This window comes from Pygoscelis adeliae, unplaced genomic scaffold (genome assembly GCF_000699105.1).
Source record: "Pygoscelis adeliae isolate BGI_AS28 unplaced genomic scaffold, ASM69910v1 Scaffold171, whole genome shotgun sequence".
NCBI classification, from domain to species: Eukaryota; Metazoa; Chordata; class Aves; order Sphenisciformes; family Spheniscidae; genus Pygoscelis; species Pygoscelis adeliae.
This window is the reverse complement of record NW_008824186.1, coordinates 7,375,915-7,397,034: the sequence shown is the minus strand read 5'-3', so window position 1 is coordinate 7,397,034 and position 21,120 is coordinate 7,375,915. Positions and strand designations below refer to the sequence as shown.

Below are 21,120 nucleotides of genomic sequence, written 5' to 3'. Positions count from 1 at the left end.
GATTTGCCGCCGGGAACCGGCCTCGGTCACGGCGCTGCCCTTGACAGACTTCTGCCCCCGGCAGCAAACAGGGCACCGTCTCCCGCCCCGGCAACGTCCGCCGCCTCAGGAACTAGCATTTGTAAGCAGTCGGGGGTTGATGAAAGACGTGACAGTAAGGCTCTGGTAAAAAGTGTTGTTCTTCACCTGAACTTACAGAGCAGATCCCAGACCTCGTTTACGCTTTTTAGAAAATATCCCTCACGAGGAGTTGCGGCTTTTTTACCTCACGGAAGCTGTAAACTCCGTATCCTCGGCTGAGCGTACCCCTAAGCTAGTCACTGCCTCAGGGGGAGCTGCGGAACAACCCTGCGGGGGTTGGGTTTAGGCTTTATTGAGAAAATAATAGCGAGGTTATAAATTATTGCTTCCTGCTTGTATTCATATTCTTAAATAATCGTTTCCAGCCCTAGCAGAAGGCGTTTAATTTGTATTTAGTCACCTAGGCGTCCCACAAGCAACTATGAACTTAGCTTACGCTACTTTGACTGTTAAAAGATGCTTCACTTTTGCTACTCTCTCTGTGTATGGTCCCCTTCATACACACTTTCACTGTTCAATGTCATAAAGCTGCAAGTTTAAAAGGGTAGATATTTGGATAATTTGACAACTATACATTATTTTCTGCCACATACTGGGAGCTATGGCAGCATAATGATACACAGGAAAGTGTATCAATCCATCTCTTTGGTATTCCAGCCTGAGTAGTAAAGGTTAGGTCCATCCTAGACTGTTTAATTAGCAATGGGGTAGTTTTGGCCTTCAGCTGCATGACTAATGGATAAAAAAAAAAAAAATTTAAAAAAATCACTTTTTCACACTGACTTTTAAGTAAGTCAGGGTCAGATCCAACCTTTTTGGTGAACTGGAGATAACAAGGAAAACTCCATGACATTCCCTTTACCATAATAGTCATCAATAGTAAAAAGTGAGCATCAGCAGCTACACGTTACAGTTATTTCCCATTCTCAATAGACAGCAAAGCACTGGTAAAATTGGAGTTACTGTTGAACTAGAGGCATCAGACGGAACAGGTACAATGAAAATTTCAGGATAATAAAAGGAAAGTAGGGGTGGGCTGGTACAATCTGTATTCAGCACTAGCGGGTAAGAAATAAAATGCAATTTGCACACATGCTGTAAGTGCCATTGCTAAGAAACACAAGTGGCCTTTCACTAAGTGTTTGAAACATTCAGGGTAACCACAGTAACAGGGAGTGCATGTAAACACCATATTATTTTATTGGAACAAAAGCAAATGTTTCCTTCTTTCCTCTTCTGTGATTGTCAGGAAGAGAATCAGTAACATCAGGAAGAAAAGGAGAAATAAGAGGCCTTCAAATATACAACAGATTCCTGAACTTCCATTCAAAATTCATCCACTCCCCTCTGGTTGGAACGGGAAGTGGAAGTGCCCAACTGACAGTGAAGAAGGCAAATCTCTGCTGGGGTTTTCCATCAGACGAACATAAACATCCTTAGTACCAGCAACATCCACTAAGGTAAGTTAGCTATTGATTTAAATTAATACCATATAATAACAATGCAGCATCTTTAAGTGAATCAACTCTGTCTTTCTGGATTTTGGAAAACAAATGTGGAGAACATGCCCTTTAGCAGACATTTTCCATTAGCACAATGTACAACTGAGACAAGCGAGACACAGTCTTGCTTGGTCTAAGCTCCCCTGCTGTTGCAGTTATAGCATTGTTTGCCCAGAACCTCAGAAATGCATTTCTAGTTTCCCCTATTAAAAGCACACCTTTCAAATCAAATTTAAAAAAAAGCATCAGAAATGGCCAAACATTAAATGAACAAGCAGAAAAGCGACTCAAGTGAAGGAACAAGCCTATCCTTGTAGCTTTTTTATTGTTCCACAGCACTGGACACATTTAAAAGATCAGTGAACTCATGAAGTTAAAATAACTTTTTGCAAACAGTGGGTGGAAGGTGGGTAACGCACTAGTTGAGCTCAAAGGAGGCTGGCTTTATACTTCATTCTGCAATATTCACTGCATTTCCAGATGTTTTACACCCAGCGAGCTTGATTCCCACAGTAAAGGGATTATGTAGGCAAGTCCAACCACTCCCTGATGGCATGGCCAGTGATAACAGATCACAGCTCCTGGAGAGGCAGCACCAGAGCGTACAGGAATAACAACAGTGGCATGGATACCAAACTTGTGTCCTCTCTATTCAAGATACCACGCACCAGAAGACATTTCTTATTTCAGGTACACCAAGTTACCCTTACGCGTCAAAAATGCCAAAAGGAGGGAAAAGGCACCATGCCAACTTTATTCAAAGTCCTTAAAATACAGCTGAGGATCTTGGAGAGCAATAACAATTAAACAATCCCCGAACATCCTGATGAAGTAGGTATTACTCCTCTCTGAGAAAATTAAGTCAGAGATTTTAAAGTTAATTGTCACAAGTTATACAGCAAGTAGATGCAAAACAAGAAGCTGAACACTAATTTGGATCCCACTAACAAGGAGATTAGCCATCTGCTTCGAGTTAGACATGCTTTCAATACCTTGCTGAATTAGACCTTATGTGGCCATCCAAAACACTGGACCAGTCCACATACCCAATGCTAGATAAATAAAAAACATGTAGAATAAGAACTGAGTCAATTCGCATTATAAAATTACAAGTTTATTGCGAAGTAAAATGAGTATTTCCCCTCAACAGCACATGCCAGAACTGTTAAAATTTTATACTTTCAATATGATTCAAAAATCATATCCAAATTATTAGAACCAAACTTAATATTTGTATGCGTACTCACTTTCACAAAAGACTACCCTGCATTTATTTATGATTGATGGGCTTATCCAAATATTTTCAATTAAAGTCAATTAACTCAAGTAGTTAAGAAAATCCTTAATAAATGATTACTTAGCCAAACTATGGTTTAAGTATATTGGGAACAAAACAGGGAGTCAATCAAAAAAAGGACTTGATTACAAATACCATTTACAACGGTCATCTCAACAATTGTTTGGGTCATCTCTGCTCATCATCACAGTATACTCCAGTTTTGAACATTCTGCTTAGCAAAATTGATTACCACAGTTAAACAAGACAGTAAGTCAGTCCACGTCTTCAACTAGAGAAATTCCTTCCTTTCTTTCTAGCTTGGATACCTGCAAGTTAAAAGGAAATGATTCAATAGTAAAAATAAGTTTGCATTTAATGTCTCCTGTCTTTTCAGACTCCCATCACAAAACAGTGTAGAGCCCAGATTTATCAGGAACTGACAGCAGGATACGCTCTAGGGGACAACTGAGCTGAACAGGATGTTAGCTGCAGTCGAAAGAGAAGGTCAAACTTTCTTCCCACCCACCCCCTTAACCTCCCCCCGGCTGCATGCTCCCATCAGTTCCTAGTTTTTTTTGTCAGTTGGGTGACTTCATTTGGCTGACCAAGGAGTGAGACAAGCACCAAAGCCATCTCAAAAGCCAGGAGAGACAGGAAGGGAGACAACACTGTCCCTTTCAGTGACAGCTGTCAGAACAGATCAGGCCATAACCTGGAACCCTGCCCGTAACAGAGAGCCTAGAATAATTAAAACAAACACAGGGAATGCTTTTCATGCACACATACACAAGTTTATAAAACTGACCTTCACTGTTCTTAAAACTTAAGAAAAGGAATTACCTTATATTAAGTTAAGCTGTTGTTAAGACTAACAATATAAATAGTTTCAGAAAGGATTCTACAAACTCATGGAGGATAGACCAAGAGCATGAACTAAACACAATGTCCTGCACATTATCTCTAACTCTGGAAAATGCAGTTCTACATTCCCCAAATCTATGGGGATATATAGGGACGGCCGTATTATAAATTCCCTGTTCTTATGTTCTTCCTTCAACATCTGCTACTGGTCGCGAAAGAGACGCACAAGGATACTCAGGTTGATAAATCTTTTGGTTTGACCAAACGCAGCTAATCTTGTGGTACAACCAGTAAGCACTGGAAAAAGCAGAAGACGGACTGCAGATACCTAATCCTTGGGGGTAGGTGTGCCAGCTTTCTTCTGAGCTATGTCACAGTTCCTTCAAATTATGCCAGCTATTAAAATCCCAATGAACATTTTGGCACCTAGAAATTGTTAAAGTGCATGCTCTGACCACACATCCTTTACCTCAGATGTAACTCAAAGGCAGAAGCTACAGACAGTGTTACTGGAGTTCCTAGGTTTGCTACAAACCACTAGAAATTTCATCACCCAGGTAGAACCTTTCAGCTAAGTAGAGCTGAGCGACATTAAGACTCCAAGGGCAAATCTGGAAATTGCCAGCAAACGCTATGATCTCAGCCTCCTCTTACCCGTTCCTTCTGCAGCAAATACAGAAGGAATTTTGCATTTAAAAAGAGTGGATAACTAAATTGCCTTGACTACACTACAAACATCCAAAGTAGAAAAGTACTTTCCACAAATCCAACAGATTTCTCTATCGTTAGCACTCAAAACCATTTCCCTTCACAAGTGAGCTCAAGCTGGAACATTACTCTTCTACAGGAAAACCTGGCATTACCTAACTAAAGGTGTTTTCTGGCAAAACTGTATCATTTAGAGTTCATGCCATATTTTCACAGTCCTGTTACTATGCCAGAAAAACCTTAAGTGCAGATGAAGTCCCAGGAGTATAATTATCAGTGAGACATTGTCCTAGAGAGCGATTCTCTTCAGAATTACAATTGTGCTGAATATGCACAGTAAGTGGAAACTCTTACAGTATTCCCTTTCTTGTATAGGACAGATTTGACTCGCATTATTGCAAGTCATTATTTTCCAGTCTTGCAAAAAGCTATCCGTAACAATGAGTTATCAGCCGTTCAGGTGACCGTTGAACTTGATCAGTTCAGTTTACTGTTGCCTATGTAACAAATTCTTCCCCAAACTTTACTCCCGGTTTTCAGGAATAAGTTTCAAGGGCCAGTACCCTTGCATAGCACAGCTGCTGTTACATACAAATCTAGTTAAAGAGTGCAACAATATCCTGGATCATGAAAAGATCTTAATCACATTTACTGTAAGCATAAAATAATTACATTTTGGTCCAGACCCTACAAAAATATTTTACCCAACTCCCACTGAGTCCAAAAGAACTTTTGTCCTGGACTTGAGCAGGAAAAAGTCCAAAATTATGGGGAAAAAAAAACCAAAAAACCCCACCATACAGACCTACAAATAAGTGCTGCACATGGTAGCTTTTATCCTAGGTTTCAAGGTAATAAAACACTATTACAGCATGTCTGGCATTTCACAGAGGAGGGAATTAATATTTTATTACATATATAAACATATTCTTAAAAGCAACTCAGGTATAAAATCTCTGGCAGAAAAAACTTCAAGGTGCTAAAATTCTTCAGCCCAGCACCTTTGCCATAAAAAAATGCATTAAAATAATGTCAAAGGTGTGACTAAAAACTACAAAAAGTTAAGCATGGTTCTGATAGTTGCTTGAGCCCCTTCACACCTCACAGTGTTCAAACTAAGCACTGTACCATTACTGTTGCTGTATTTGAGGAAACACGTATCTGTGAGTCAACTGACTTCAGGTTCAAAAAGGGTATTGTTGTAGAAGCAGGTGGGAGAAGCATTCACAGTTAATTGCTGCCTCTTACTGGGTTTTCCCACACAGATGTGGGTCAAGTCTTAATCCTGCAATTAAACAGATCCTTTCAGACAGGTCCTGAACTGAAACCAAAACACATAAGCTTGTTCTCCGCATTAGCACAAGACTTCATGAGTACAGGTACACCTATTAGTTGCTGGCCTCAGTACATATATTCTCTTTTTTTCTTGTTTTTTTTTCCCCCTTCTTCTTGCTTTCCTAGCAATATGACAAGCTGTACTTAACAATGAAAAAAAAAAAACCCAGCCTAGACTGAAACCAGAGAATTCTTAGCCTCACAGTTACGTGAAAAGAGCAATCACAGTTATTTCTGTATTAAACTATTATCCTAAATGCTAGTAAAAAAAAAAAAAAAACAGCCTAGACTGAAAACAGAGAATTCTTAGCCTCACAGTTATGTGAAAAGAGCAATCACAGTTATTTCTGTATTAAACTATTATCCTAAATGCTAGTTGTCTGTTGCTGGAGATTCACTGGAACTAAGCTTGTCCCACTGTGAGGACTTTAAATATAAAACCGTACAAGAAGTAGAGGGCATTTACCTGTTCATCTATACACCTAAATTGCCAGGACCATGTGGTGTTATAAAGGAAAGGCCTCAGATCAAATCGGTTGTCATCTGGACTGTAGTTTTCAGCATGGTAGGAAGGAGTGAGGGTGGTCATTTTATGTCTGTTAACTGAATACATCCTGAAGAAATGCTTAACCTTTGATGCCACCTGGTGTACAAAGAATATAGCTTTGAATCAGATGAAGTTTCTTAGTATTTAAAAAATTTAGAGGAGAACAGTATTTTGGAGACTGTGTTCTAGCTTTACACATTCATTTTCTGCCATTAACATTTACATAAATTATCTGCCACTACTAGTATGAATCACTGTGGATGACCCTACTGTAAGAGGCATTTAAGACCATTTTCAGGCACCGCCTTGGTCTCTGCACCTGTCATTTACCAATAAGGAAGTGCCTTGTAAGAAATCTAACAGTAAGCACCAGCCTCTGCAATTCAGGTGACAATTTGAACTTTTTCCTTTATGCACAAGGAAGGAAGAACTGCGTAACAGCAAAGCAGATACCTCTTCAGCGTAGACAGTCTTCCAAAGCAAGAGCCATTTTCTGTCTCAGAATACATAACCAAAGGCTTCAAGAGTAGTTAGCCATTTATATTTCAGAGAGTAATTTTCCCCTGAAGGTACAGTTCCAAAGTAATTGTTTTCAAATTACCCAATTACTGTTCTAACAATTTGCAACACAGACAACAAGCTCCATTAATTTAAGAGATGCATACCAGTTTTTCCAGCATGTTCTGCTACAGCTGTAGAATAGTCTCTAAATGCAGTATAATTAAACTACCCCTTTCAGTTAAAAGGAACTCTAATCGACCTTTCTCCAAAACATGCTCTATTTTGGCAAAGACATTACATGATTTGATTTTTTTTTTGTACATTACCTCTCTTGGAGTACAGATTTCCTTCCACATATTAATCAGCTTACAGAACATACTGTATGGTCCAGCCTTTGCAATTTTTCTTAATTTGCCATAGATTGAGAGCTCTGCATATGTCATCCCCATATCTGCCTGAAATCACACACACAGAAAGTCACTGAAAATCTTAACTACGCAAATTGTAATTAATAGTTTTATGGAGCAATTACAATAACCCAGTTTAATCAAGGAAACACCAAAATGAAATTGCCAATGATCAAAAAGACAAAGAGAGAGTAATATTATGAGCGGAAGAAAAAAACCTGGAATCTCTCTGAAATGGGAGATTTTAAATTCTTCCATGAATATATTTGATTTGGGCAGTGAAAACATTTCTTTCCTGAGAAAGATTTGTTTATTTTCCCTTCTAGGTAGCTTAAATGTAGTATCTATCAGTAAGGTAAGGCCAAGTTAAGAAAACCACTAATTCTAATTCAGCAATCCTTTGCTTTATCTTAAAGGGTTTTACAATATCCTACAGTTAAATACCCAACAGCCTGTAGAGGTAGCTGTTAGGCTTACCAGTCCTCTTTTATCCAAATGGATAGCAAAGAGAAGGCCGGGGGGAGAAGAGGAAGGGCTTTGCCACCAGTCATTTTAATAGCAGTAAGGCCCTGCCCGACTCTCTTTTGATATTAAAAAAACCTTTAAAACAAACTGAATTTCAGAACACCCATCCTTCTGAGTGCCCAAAATATAAAATCATTGAAAAAAGTTAATTGCTGTTTTGGAAACTGTTGTCAACATAGATAAGGCTGGTGTGGGATACTAATACCTTGTCAGTGGCTTTAAGATTGTTTACAACGTGCTTGTCAATAAGCAGGGATACAAACAAGAGCAAATAGTTATTGGACAAAAAACAAATTTTGGGATAAGGCTTACCAGAGCATTTTAAAGTCACTGCCCATTACCTCATCAGTTTGAGCCACTTGTCCATCCACCAGGGGTTCTAACTCCGCAGTGGGTGGAGCTGACATGATACTGTAAGAAAAAGGTAAAAAGAAAAACATGAATTCTACCCAGTCTCATGAGTACTCGTTAACAAACAGTCTGGTTTGTTAAAAATCAAATGCTTCATTCAGAACTTTTTCAGGGCATAAGCTTCTAAATGACTAGATAACTCTAAAGAAGTGGTACTTGCAAGCTGTTCCAGGTTTAAAAGGCAATGCTTTATACCAAAAACATAAAGCACCTGGTTCAAACAGTTCCTTCAGTGGAATTAACAACACAAACGCTTGCATACAGTAACTCCTAAGACTGGTGGCATTTTCAGCACCCAGCAATCTACATTGTGTGGAAGGGTACACAAGAATTTAAAAACAGAGGGATGTGCAGAATACTTTTCTGTATTAGCATTTGCAATATTACTGCAGCTTAGCTCTGTTAGTAGAGAAAACCAAACCATGAAGTCCACGATACGCTGCATGCAAATACAGTCACCAAATATCACTGCTTCGCTACTCACCTTCTGAGGGCCGTGAGCTGAAAATTTTCAATGCAATATTGTATGAAGTTCTTCAAATCAGTCTTGCTGATTCCACCAATGGGATTGATATCAGCACTTGAGCAATCATACTTTGTCAAGTAACCTCGGAGGCTGAGCAAGAGAGGAAGTTTTATATAGTAATAGTAAAGGATAACGTAACAATAGTATAATATATAATAGGTTTATATTATATAGAATATATGTGTCATATAAAGACAGGGAGAAACAGACTGCATATTGTTAACCTATTTATACGTAAGGGGCAAACAGATGTTCAGCTGCAAAAGGGTTATCCTAAAGCCATGACACTGCCAGGAGGAAGACGGTGTTTTAAACAATTATGAAGCACTGCAAAACTGCCCATGCTAAGGCAATATATTTGAGGCAATACAATTAAAATTCTGTCCTGACCAATTAAAAAAAATAAATCCCAAAACACTTATAGAATCAGCACACACTACTCTCCCAGCTTTTCAGGTTATCAATCTCAAAATCTTATGGGGATTGCTTTAATCTTCAAATAGTCAGCTCTAATAACAGTACTCCAGATTTTTAAAATCTATTTTTCAACTCAAAGTTCACAACTTAATCCCTAATACAGTAACCGAAAATACAACAAGTAACAGATTGGAAAGTTAACCTGGTAACTGCACAGGTAAGCTCTACAGAAAACAGCTAAGGAAGGAACAGCATTTTATTGGAAAACTATGACAACACTTTGGCTAAACTTCTGAAAAATACATAATTTTTCATTCAGGCCTATTCAACTATTTTCATTAATTTCACTGCTATCAGTGTATTCTTAGCAGCTCTTCTGCGTAATAATCTAAACTGGGATTTGGTAGAGTTGCAAGGAAATGCAGTGACCTGTTCCCCATTCACCTGGTTTTAGATTTCTAACTTTCACCAACCTTTCATCCACATTGGCTGATCCTAGCACCAGAAGTCCCCCTGGCATCCCACGAGTCCAAAGTGTCAGCTGAGCAAAGAGGTAGGCAAGGACCATTCTTATTCTAGCCTGCAAAGCAAAATGAAAAACAAAGCAAGTTTACAAAGCCGAATAATTTCTCCCCAATCATTTTTATTAATCAATTCCCTAAACAAACCCATAAAGAACAAAATGCAAGAGGGGTAAATGTTAATGCAAGAAGGATGGTCTTGTGGAGAAGATGCCGAACACACGTAGGAAAGCCAAGTTCAGTTGTATCCGCTGCTGCCACGGACTTACATGACTGGGCAAATTTATTCTACGCTGAATTGCAGAATGGGGAGTAATTGCCATTTTCTACCTCCTACAAGCACTGAATAAGGATTCATGAGGGATGAAGTATGCAGATAAACCATCTGTCTAACACACCCTTTTATGGAGTATTAGACTAAAGGGATTTACTTCCATAAAATTTGTAAGAAGTTCTTTGCTTCTGTCGCCATTCTGAAACTCTACTTTTTCTAAGGATGGTAATAATACCAAACAGACTTGAAATTCAACCTCCAGCTCTAGCCACAATTGTGTGTCATGTTAAGCAAATCACCACACTCCTCTGTGACTAAAGCCTATCCTATTGCCAAAACCGCTGATAACGGGTTCAGTGTTTGCTTCCAGAGGAGGCAGCTGGAGTTCTCCAGTAACAGCAGGGGAAGAAAGATCAAGTCCTTGGCTGACAAAAACTATCAAATACGATAATCAACATTTAGCCAGAATTAAAACACAGTTGCTGGTTAGGGTGGAAGCTTTTCAGAATAGGCCAAAAAGAAAGCTATCAAGACAACGAAAGGTACAACTGGAGCCAGGGACTAGAAGTCACGAGGCAGCTATGTTTTCTGTGATTCTATAGGATATGTATACCAGCACTACCCAGGCACGGCACCAACCTGTTCTGACACAATGAAAATGCGTAAATGGAAATGCGTATTTGAGCTGCATTTTTATAAGCCTATTGAAGATTGAATACCTTCTGATGCAAAAAAAAATTCTCTTCTACCTTCTGAAACGGAAGACATCTAGGAATTGGAATGGGTAAGCTTGACATCTCACACAGAGCCTTTTAAAGGCTTTCCTCACCAGAGGGAAGTCTAGTATACATTGGTCTCCCCCTGCCACAATCCTACCGGACTCAGGCCTGTCTATTAGAATACTTTGCTGCTCATCTTCCTAACCTGGCAACTTTCTGTTGGGATGCTTTTCTAAACACCAATGCTACTGATGAGATGCAGGCATATACTATTTGCTCCTGACCATCCCACGAGGTTTTAAAAGTCACAAGCAATAATTATCTCAGTCTTCTCCTGAGTTATGTGGAATTGTAGATTTCTGCTGCAGCCAAGCATTTAACAGAAGCCCAGGAACCTTCAGGGACACAGCACAAGTTCAGGTTTTCAAAGCAATGCAAATGAAGGGCCCCTTGCCACTTGATCATTTTGTACTCTTTCCAAAATAAAAAAAAAAAAAAAAGGGGGGGGGGGGGGGAGGCGGTCCTGACCTGATTCAGCCTACATGAAACACACCTGCACATTCTGGAGTGCCAGGTTTTCTCTGCTGCTCCCTCCATAGACACAAAAACGTGGAGTTCGACCTGTCACCATGCTGAAAATTCCCACAATAGCTTTCACAGCCGTGTCTATGTTCAGATTGATGTGATAGCTGAGAAGAATTCAAGCAGAAGTGACTCAACTCGCACAATCTGACTATATAAAATAGCACTAAAAAAGCAAAAACCCCACCCATAAAATTATGTTTTAAGGCTGCTACCATCTCAGATCTGCTATGAAGAATAACACTTCCCAGAGTCTGTTTCCAAATTCCCGTATCCTTCACCAAATGCTGCTAACTTTGCCTCACATTTACACACTTAAATAATAATGTCTGTAATACTCCTACTTAACACACCTACTATTCCTCTCCCATTTTTTCCTATTTTGGATTTTGAAAGCTTTAGATGAAAGTCTTTGCCAGAACATGATCTTTTTCCCAGCACTTCTCAATTTGTACCTGCCTATTTGCTCAGCCAGAAGTTTAGCCCTGTTGCAAGTATCCTGGGAGGAGTTCTCACTAGCCATATAGCAAGTGGTAAAGATACGCTTGCAAAATTCTCGAGGATCCTCAGGGACATAGGTCTCATCATTCACAATCTTGCGCGCATCAGCCAGCACATCTGCATCTGAGGACAAAGCAAAAGAAATAAAACAAGGGTGGAAATTGTTGCGCTCCTGCTATCCAGGATATGCAAATATCTTGTACATTTCTTGCATTCCAATTAAGCTTTACACTGCCCCTCACAAATAAGATGACTCCATCACCTAACTCCCCAAACATATTTTCATCTATCAAGTGAAAGAATTACTGATTTTGCTCCTAATTTTGGACATGGAGATATTAAATCCTTTTGTTCTACGCCTTAAAGAAAATTCATCAAAAATATTATCCAATATGTACAAAGACTTAGCTAAATGCATGTAGTCTACTTAAAGCCAGTTTAAGAGCTTGAACCATGCCTAACCATATTTTGTAGTGCTGAATTTAATAGAAGGAGAAAATTCTCATGATAAACTGAAATCCCAAAACTACATCAGCCAACATCTTGAACGATACTCGAGACAGAAACTAGTCTGAGTTCCACATCCAGTTCTTAAACCCAAAATGAAAACTACTAAGCCAATTCAAAGAACATGAAATCTGGACACACATTTTTGCTGGAATTTCTGAAGAGATACAAAGGATTCCATTAGAACTGCGCAAGAGGCTACCATGAATGATCTATTGCACCCAGCTAATATTAACTTGTTCGTAACCATTAGTAAGCATGGCTAGCCAGACGAGCGTTATCTACTTACTTCCATTCTTGACTGCCAGGCAAACCTGGTGACACATAGAGTATACTATGCAAGCTGTAGCAGAGCTGTCAATTCCACCACTAAGAGGTAGGAGAAATCCTGCCTTGAAAATAGAGCAAGCAAGATGTTCCAAATAGCAAAATTCAGGAAAATATGTATTGTACCATTCAGAAACATACTCTTGTAAAAGAATTACACGTGCATTGTTCAAGTCTGCTTATATATTCTACTGGGGAAGAACAAACAAACAAACCAGACCTAGCAAACCCTCTTAAACTCTCAAGGACTGGATAATCAAACAAGTAGTCAGTGTAAACCCTTCAGCTAGAAAAACTTCCAGCATGTCTTTACCCTCTAGTAAGACAGAAGAGCTAAGAAAAAGGATTACATTTTTCATATATGTTTCACTGTTAAACTGAATTACTAGTTCATGTCACTCTGCTTATTTTAAACATCTCCATCACACCATTAAAATATTTTCCTTACTGAAAGAACAGTGTTTCAAAGAAAAAGAAATCCCCTTTGTTAGGTAAGCTTGACTGTGGCTTTCAAAGAAAGCATGATTCCTAAGGCAAAGGTCTGAGGAGCATACGGAAGTCACACTTTGCATATGGGTTTTAAGTCTGAATGAGCCACCAGTGAAAAACTCAAACCTTGCACCTTGGGCTAACATCACTTTGCATTAACAGCAGCACAGGATAGCAACGTGTGCTGTCCCTATGGCACAGAGGAAGATGGGTATGCCAAGGCAAAGAACAAAAACAGCTGTTCTTACCTGTTTGCTGCGCCTTAAATAGTCCCAAAGCCAACATGCAGGACCAAGGCTGAAATTACAGAATATGCTTATTCCAAGAAGGTTACGGAATAAGACCTAAGCAAGTCAATAGATTTACTGTCATCTTCCAATGAGATACTTTCTTTACTTAAATATAAATAAGATCTTACATTTATCTCTTTTTTTTGGTTTGTTGGCGGTTTTTGGGTTGGTTTTTTTTTTATTCAAAATAATTTTCAAGCAACAGATTCAGTATGTGCTTACCTGATCTCCTCCTCAGGACTATGATGTCTCCACTGGATTGGCATACAAGTAGGTACAGCTACATCATCAGAACATGACAGAGCAAAATTCACTTTTACCCTGGGATAAGGATTCACTTTACTTGCCTAAACAATAGTACAGAAGAATTGGGAAGACATCAATTTTCATATAGCATATACCTATGAAACATCAGATCTATAGAATACTGTGAAAATCAAGACATGCGAATACTTTTTAAATTCAATGACTATTCAAACTTGGCAGAGTTTACAAACATAACCTCTGTAAAGAATTCTTACCGCTAAGTTACGAGATGAAATCTCTGCTCTGTAACTTCGAACATCCTCCAAGTCCAGAGTGGCAACCAGCACTTCCTATGGAAAGGCTTTCAACATTAGATTGGTTCTACACAAACAGATAAAAAATGTTTGACAGGCCTAGGCTACAAAAAAAATGCTGGGGAAGAAGAATGCATGCAACTTTTTTTCAATACAGATTTTTATGCTCACTTCACAAGTTACTTCTGATTCAGTAGAATTACTTACATTACAAAGTGAGCACAACTGACTCGCCTCACTGAGTACACCGGGACACTCATAAACCACAAGAAATTTATAGCGCTTGTCAGATGGCTGAACAATAGGTTCACCATCAGTTGTGGCAAAGGACAAGAGGAAAAGGCAAGAACCATACTGGGGAAAGAGACAAATTTAGCACATAATGTGAGGACACCTACTGCTTTGATGACAAAACTACTGAGAAAGGGCTTTCTGAAATAAAGTTCAACCTATCAAACCTTTTGCCTACCAAACCGGGTCATAATTAGAACACTGCAATCTTTGTCCTTTTTCTCTTAAGGTAAGGGAATACAAATTAACAGGGTCTCTCCTAAACATGGTGATTGCATACGAAAACATTTTCATGAAGTTCCTTCACTGTGACAGTTCTTCCTCGCTCGCAAAAGCAGGAGAGCTACTGTAGATCAGGTCTGGGCAATTTAACTAGGAAAAACCTTGGATCCAGTTGAATAGCATAGTAAAAATATATCTTTTTAGTCTAGAGACGTGGGCCTAGTATCTGGAATGTCTGGAATGTGTTGAGCATAAATGAAGCCGTACTAATTTCAGCTGTAACTAGCAGCTATGGGTGGTCGCTCGCAAAAGCAGGAGAGCTACTGTAGATCAGGTCTGGGCAATTTAACTAGGAAAAACCTTGGATCCAGTTGAATAGCATAGTAAAAATATATCTTTTTAGTCTAGAGATGTGGGCCTAGTATCTGGAATGTGTTGAGCATAAATGAAGCCATACTAATTTCAGCTGTAACTAGCTCCAATATGGGTGGAACATATTACCACATCATCGAGTGAAAACTGGGATCCTTGTGCAACTGTCTCTCCATTCACCGAAATCATGGCACAGCCATCATAATATAGACGATCACCATCACAGCCTTTCTGGTTAGCCAAAATATATATTCCACCATTCTGGGAGGAAAACAAACATGCAGACAAAAAAATGCTTTTCAGAATTTAGTACCTGACAGAATGTTTAAAGACAAAATGTTATTTCTCTGTTCCTGTCCTTCTTAAAATCTTCCTCTGTCTTAACATTGTGAATGATTTATGGCTGGGACTCTCTTGTCATTTGAAAAAGTACTTTGCATGTGATATACACGACAGAAACAAGTAATTACATAAGTAAGTGTAGTAAGGCAGCTCTATCCCTTTCACGCTGTTGGAAGACAGGAGTCTTCTGTCATTAGCAAGAGTCATTCCCTTAGCCCAAATAGAGAGGGCTGCACTTCTAAATGGACATTCTAAGTTCAAATTGAGATTGAGAAAAGCAGGAAAATGACAACAGAAGCTGTGTTTGGATATCTGAGGACAGAGCAGATATTGTTAAATATAACCAAAGCATGTTAAATTACAATGACAAAGCACTTGTACAAATTAAACATTTTTCACAGTGTAATGTACATTCATTACTTCATTTTTGTCCCTATCACTGTTAGACAGGATTACAGTCTAATAACTAAATGTCTTCTCTTCTTTAAAATAAACAGAACTTTCAAAGTAGAAAAATAAAATATATTTTAAGTAAGAAGATGACAGGGGAAAAAAGAAATATGAAGTCTGAGTTTAAACACTGATTTCTATTTCCCCTTCCTGATATAGTTACAGATATTTCTCCAACACAATGTTGCTATGTGAACAAAAACCGGGAGAGAAACTGCCATTTTAAGGAAACGAAAGAGGCTTTTGGATGGTTTTATATGTGCCAGGAAAACAATCCCCTCTGTTGACCGAATTACAAGCTGGCAACAAGCTGCCAATTCAGTACATAATGCATATGGAGAGAGACTGTTTAGGCACAGAGAACTACAGGGTGCAACCACAGCCACTGGTTGTTTGCCCTTTATGCAGAATGTGCATTCAACAACACTATTTTCTATCCATTATATGAGTGCAATATTTTTTTTTCTTCAATGTTTAATAGAATTAAGATCGAGGACATCGAATACATTTTTGGAGCATAAGTCTCCAGAGCTGAGAGTTATCAAACTGTTTTAAGGTATTCTGACTCTTCTTTATCCGCGTGTGAAAGACAGATTATATAGTTGGCATGCCAGTGCAGAACTACGTGCTCCCACGCAAAGTTTCTTCTGGGAGTTTCCCCCGCACACACACAGGTAGGTTTGTATCTCCCCTATTCCCATGCAAATAACAAACAGCCTCTCTTCTAGTCCGCTGCTCCACAGGCCAGAGGGAGCTGACCTGCAATCGAACAGCCTCTGGCATTTGGGGTCACAGAGCCAGAAACAAGTTAGTGCTTCACGTTAGAGCTTGATATATAGCAGGGCGCCCCAAAGAAGTACAGTCCCCCAGCCAGAGAGCTCTTCCCCTGTAGCTGATTCAATCAGGGAAGGTAATTGCAGGTAAGAAAACAAGAAACTAACAACAAGGACTGTCAAGGCCCCCACACTCATGCTATGGTCTGTCACAGGAGAGGAGACTGTTCTGAAAAAGAAAAAAAAAAAAAAAAGAAGAGGTGCATAAACAAAGTATTAATTTTTTTTTTTTTTTTAGCGTATACCTTTGCTGTGGCAGAATTCACCAAATCCACCCGGGTGTGAGCCTTCCGCAGCACATGGTGACTCCCTGAAGAGTTAGTGAAAATTTCCACCCCATCAAGTCCCATTTCAATATGAGGGCTGTCAAAGCAAACAGCAGAAAAAAATTCAGCTGGCAATACTATGCTGTGAATACCGCAGGTATCATTTAAAACCACTGACAAATAAAAACATCTACGTCATTGCCAGTTTTCTGCTTGTCATAGCTCAAACAAGGACAGGACTCTCAAAAACATCTGTTTTCTTGCATTGCCTGACTCTTCTGTCAAAGTCCAGTAGTGGTTGCAGAGGGCAGAAGGGCTTTTGCTCATTCTGTTCTACATGAAATACCTCCTACTTTACTCTATAGAAGCCTGGGCCTCAAAGAAAGAGAGAATAAGACAATCTTGGTCTGAAAGGGCAACATGGATGTACTCTTGCAATGTCAGTTGTCCCATTTTCCTTCTCTCTCAGTAAATCCAAAAGCATAAGCAAACAGACCACGAGAAGGAGACGACTTCCACTGCTTTTGTCTTTCTCCAATGTCAAAAGAAAATACTAAAAAAATCACGTCTTTGCCTGTAACATACCACACCTTCCGCAGTTAGAAGGAAACGAATGTCTAACCGGGAGATTTGGAAAACCATTGGGAACATTTTGTTTATTTTGTGTTAACTGCAACAGCTTTCATGCAGCCATATCCCCATCCCCGCCTCGCACCAGACCGTTGTGAATGGGATCTTCTTTGTGGTTGGGAAGAACTTTAAATTGTAAACAGGGACTAAAAGAATAACAGGAAATATTACTTAAGGGCACTAGGCTTTGCTTTATTTATTTATATTACTTTATTTATGCTTCACTTTATTTATTTGTATCACTTTCCCTTAGTGACCTTTTGTTGTTTCCTTCTGCATTGTCTTTATGCATTGTCTGATGCTGGTTAAAAAATAAAGCAGAAGGATTAAGCTAACAGCTAAATAGAAAAAAAAGTGATACATCTCAAAGTGATGTTGCCTAGAAGCCTACGCTCTAGCGTGTCAAATATAAGAGCTCAATTCATCTGTTAAGTGGAATGCTTTGGAGGAGTTGGTCAAAGCCGAAGATAAAAAGAATAAAGTAAATAAAATAAAAAGACCTACTAGTACTCTCAAATTTTTGAGACTAGGCACAGTAAGGGGAAATAATACAGTATTATAATTGCTAAACAAAATTGATACTAATTGATACAAAAGAGCTGTCACTTTGACTCTAGATCAAGCTACAGAGATGGATCCAGAGAGGACATTTCAACCTCAGGTTGAACTAAAAGCTGAACAATATCTGGAATGGGAGCACTATAGTTGTCTGTCATTTGTTTCCTCAGGTCATCTTTTTCATTCTGCTTCTTTCCTGTATTTCTCTCCGACCTTCTGTTTCAAATGAATTTAGCTTAAGTACCTAAAATTTTTTTGCCATCCTGCATCTAGCCTAGTGAAATCTTTCCCATGATGTATTTATCACTCCTAATTATTTTAGCTTACTGGCACTTTCTGAAAGATATACCACCTGGAAGAATAATAAGCAGATTTTTTCAAACATTTATTTCAGGCAGGTCCAGGGTACGTTTTAGTTTACTTCTCATTTCTTCTTCTCCCTTACCTGTTTGGTGCCCAGAGTTCTTCGCATATTTCTGCCCCTAGGCAGGTATCTTTGGTTGCTAGCACTGCATCCCCAAAAGGAACAGTTTCCTGAGAAAAAACAAGAACATCTTTATACATGTGTAATAGAAGAATCTACTCCATTCAAAAAGTTAACAACAAATCTTAAAAAAAAACAAAAACAAAAAGGAATACTCACTTCTGTGAAATGAGTGACACAGTATCAATCACATTACACCTTCCTTCATTTTATACCAAGTAAAAAAAAAAAAGCTCTAAACTGCCAATCTCTGGACTGTACTGAAATTTTTTGTTGAAATTTCAGTAGTATTCAGATCCAGTGCTTTGCTTCAGGACAGGACAACTTCTTTTGAATTGAACGATCTACAAAACAGAGACTGTCTTTTGCTAGGAATCACACTCATGCTTTAGCGGGAAATAACCTAAGTTTTAGACCCTTCTGAATCAAGAAGGTTAGGTTTTTTTAATTTTTTTACCTCAAAACACATACTCGTTTCTAGTCTCAAGCACAGATAAACTCAGTACCAGAACTGTGCAAAATAAGACAATCTTCAAGGTCCTGTATATATAAATAACTGAGGCAAATTTAAAATTTACTTGTTTTCCTGCCAAATACTAACATAAGCAAGGTTAAATTACGCTCTCATTTAATGTAACTGAGAACTATCACTGAAACCTATGAATTTGCAACATGACTGACAGCAGAATTTGGTATACTACAGTTTTATGCCACAAATTCTATTCATTTAAATCGCTGAGTCTGGAAGATGCTAAAGGTAAAAAGAAAAGAAAAAATCCTTTACAAACTTACCTGTCCAGTCACTTCCTGAATTATCCTGGGTAGAAAATATTCCTCCACATGCCTAAAGCAGGTTTACAGGTTGTGAATACATCATTACATAAATCACAGCATAAAAACTCATTCTAATCTCCACATTCTGTCACCTTCTAACATTGATTAAAGAAATTGCACTTCAGTTGTACAGGGCTGTGTATGTTTAAAAAAAAAAAAAGGACCTTCATACTTTCTGTGAAATTAATCAGAAATGTTAAGATTGTAAGCTAGCAACGTCCCACTTTGCTTCAGAAATGCATGGTAAACAATGTTCCACCCTACCTATAAATTAGACCTAACAAAGAACACACCATGCAAGTCAAATACCAAATAAAAGTTTCTCTTTTTGCAGCGTTACTACACGAATAGCTCAGAATTCATCTGGAATTGACTGGGGTTAAGAGGACAGATGCGCAGGGGCGCTCTCAGGAGTACTTTACTGAGACCATCAAGTTAGAACCATCCTCTGACTACAGGATGAGTGCACGGCATCAAAGATGAGCATCGAGCATATTTTGCAGCATCATAAGGTATGGAGTTCTCATCCTCTGCAGTCGTTAAAATTCTGACAGAGCTCATCCATTTCACATTGTCTTCCAGTTTAATATTGAACACAATGAAGCCATCGAGCAGATAAACACAGGCTCTTCCAATCCTGAACTGCATATAGTTAGAAAGCAGACACAAGGAAAACGGCGCTACTACACTGGTTGCAGGATCATTGAGCCACACTTGTCCTTCCAGCTAGCAATTCAGAGCTTGATTGTACTTCATGAGCTTTCTAACCGAGCTTCAATTACGTAGCTTAGCTGACTCTGTCTTGCTGCTCACCCTGTAGCAGCGTTGATGGATTGGACTGCTGTAGAGCTTTCAATCCTTCTGCTGTGGCTGCAAACGGCAAGCTGTGTTTTTAAACACAATTTTAACAGTAGCCAGCCTACCTTGCTTTGTTCCACGGGGTAAACCATCTAAGTTCCCTGTAGTTTCCTGCATTTGCCAATGATATTTTCGGTCTGATCAGAAGAATTTTTCTTAAAACATAAAACAGAAAGGGCGAGTTAAGACCTGATGTACAGCCAAACAAGACTAAAAAAGAACACTGATTAATACTGACTCTTTTCTTCATTATGATGTTCATTAAACAACTACTACATACAATAATTTTTAAAGTTTCTGTTTGCAGACTTAAGAGTTTTTTCCTGGAGTCTTTCAGAAAGTAGTGGAAATTTAGTTTCTACAAATTCAGAAAGGAAAAAGGTAATGGAAAACATCAGTTGTCTCTCTAAAATTTAGTGGATAGGAAGACAACTCCCTTGTGCTACATAGCACTGAAGAATCTTTCTTGAAAGCCAAACACGTCTCTTAAAGGATACACTAATGTATTGTCTCACAAAACACATAACTTACTTATTTAAAAAGATCACTCGACAATTGTAGCGAACGTTTCTGTGCAGAACAGGCCTGTGAAAATAAGAAGCAGAGTTACCAGTGGCTAAGCTCATTAGATGGAATAAAAGAAGCTACAGAATCTACATCACTACACACAAATTATTTTTTAGACAACACTGCTACACCGTATCACCAAAAGGAATTAAACAAAACAATACATCAAGTTTTGGCTTCTAATTTTTTAATTCAAATAGTTGTTTGCAAAAATCAGAGTTACTGACCATTCTGTCAGTCTCAGATCATCTGAGACTGCTGCCAGATCACTGGCGTGCCTGAGAAACACAACCAGACCAGAAGAATCCCCCTGGCTGGGCTAACCGATTTAATCAAACCCGACTCCCTGTGACACTACCAGGCTAGTTCAAAACAAAGCTAGCTTTACACATTTATAGCAATACTAACAAGTAGGTGCACATGTTAATTGTACAGTTATAATTTATCACTGTTCACTGTCAGCACGTGACTTAGAACGGTTTCAGTGATTTTGACATACACATATGTTGCTTATAAGGATGTCTGCCAGTCAAAGCAAGTTAC

At 38.7% G+C, this 21,120-nt stretch overlaps 2 protein-coding genes across 2 annotated transcripts in view; both read right to left on the bottom strand.

The window, feature by feature from the left end:
- TPCN2 (two pore segment channel 2) overlaps positions 1–3,052 on the bottom strand; it is a 33,739-nt gene extending 30,687 nt beyond the window's left edge. The window contains exon 1 of the mRNA XM_009334590.1: positions 3,016–3,052. Within this exon, the coding sequence (XP_009332865.1) occupies positions 3,016–3,052 (37 nt within the window). The remainder of the gene's footprint in view (positions 1–3,015) is intronic.
- NADSYN1 (NAD synthetase 1) overlaps positions 2,316–21,120 on the bottom strand; it is a gene marked incomplete at its 5' end in the record, with an annotated part of 19,824 nt that continues 1,019 nt past the window's right edge. Inside the window, 18 exons of the mRNA XM_009334589.1 lie at positions 2,316–3,188; positions 6,233–6,409; positions 7,141–7,269; positions 8,088–8,157; positions 8,642–8,773; positions 9,574–9,680; positions 11,168–11,303; positions 11,652–11,820; positions 12,494–12,596; positions 13,269–13,317; positions 13,533–13,657; positions 13,832–13,906; positions 14,885–15,016; positions 16,626–16,743; positions 18,280–18,368; positions 19,111–19,162; positions 20,076–20,165; positions 20,542–20,595. Coding sequence (XP_009332864.1) covers positions 3,135–3,188; positions 6,233–6,409; positions 7,141–7,269; positions 8,088–8,157; positions 8,642–8,773; positions 9,574–9,680; positions 11,168–11,303; positions 11,652–11,820; positions 12,494–12,596; positions 13,269–13,317; positions 13,533–13,657; positions 13,832–13,906; positions 14,885–15,016; positions 16,626–16,743; positions 18,280–18,368; positions 19,111–19,162; positions 20,076–20,165; positions 20,542–20,595 — 1,861 coding nt within the window. The remainder of the gene's footprint in view (positions 3,189–6,232; positions 6,410–7,140; positions 7,270–8,087; positions 8,158–8,641; positions 8,774–9,573; positions 9,681–11,167; positions 11,304–11,651; positions 11,821–12,493; positions 12,597–13,268; positions 13,318–13,532; positions 13,658–13,831; positions 13,907–14,884; positions 15,017–16,625; positions 16,744–18,279; positions 18,369–19,110; positions 19,163–20,075; positions 20,166–20,541; positions 20,596–21,120) is intronic.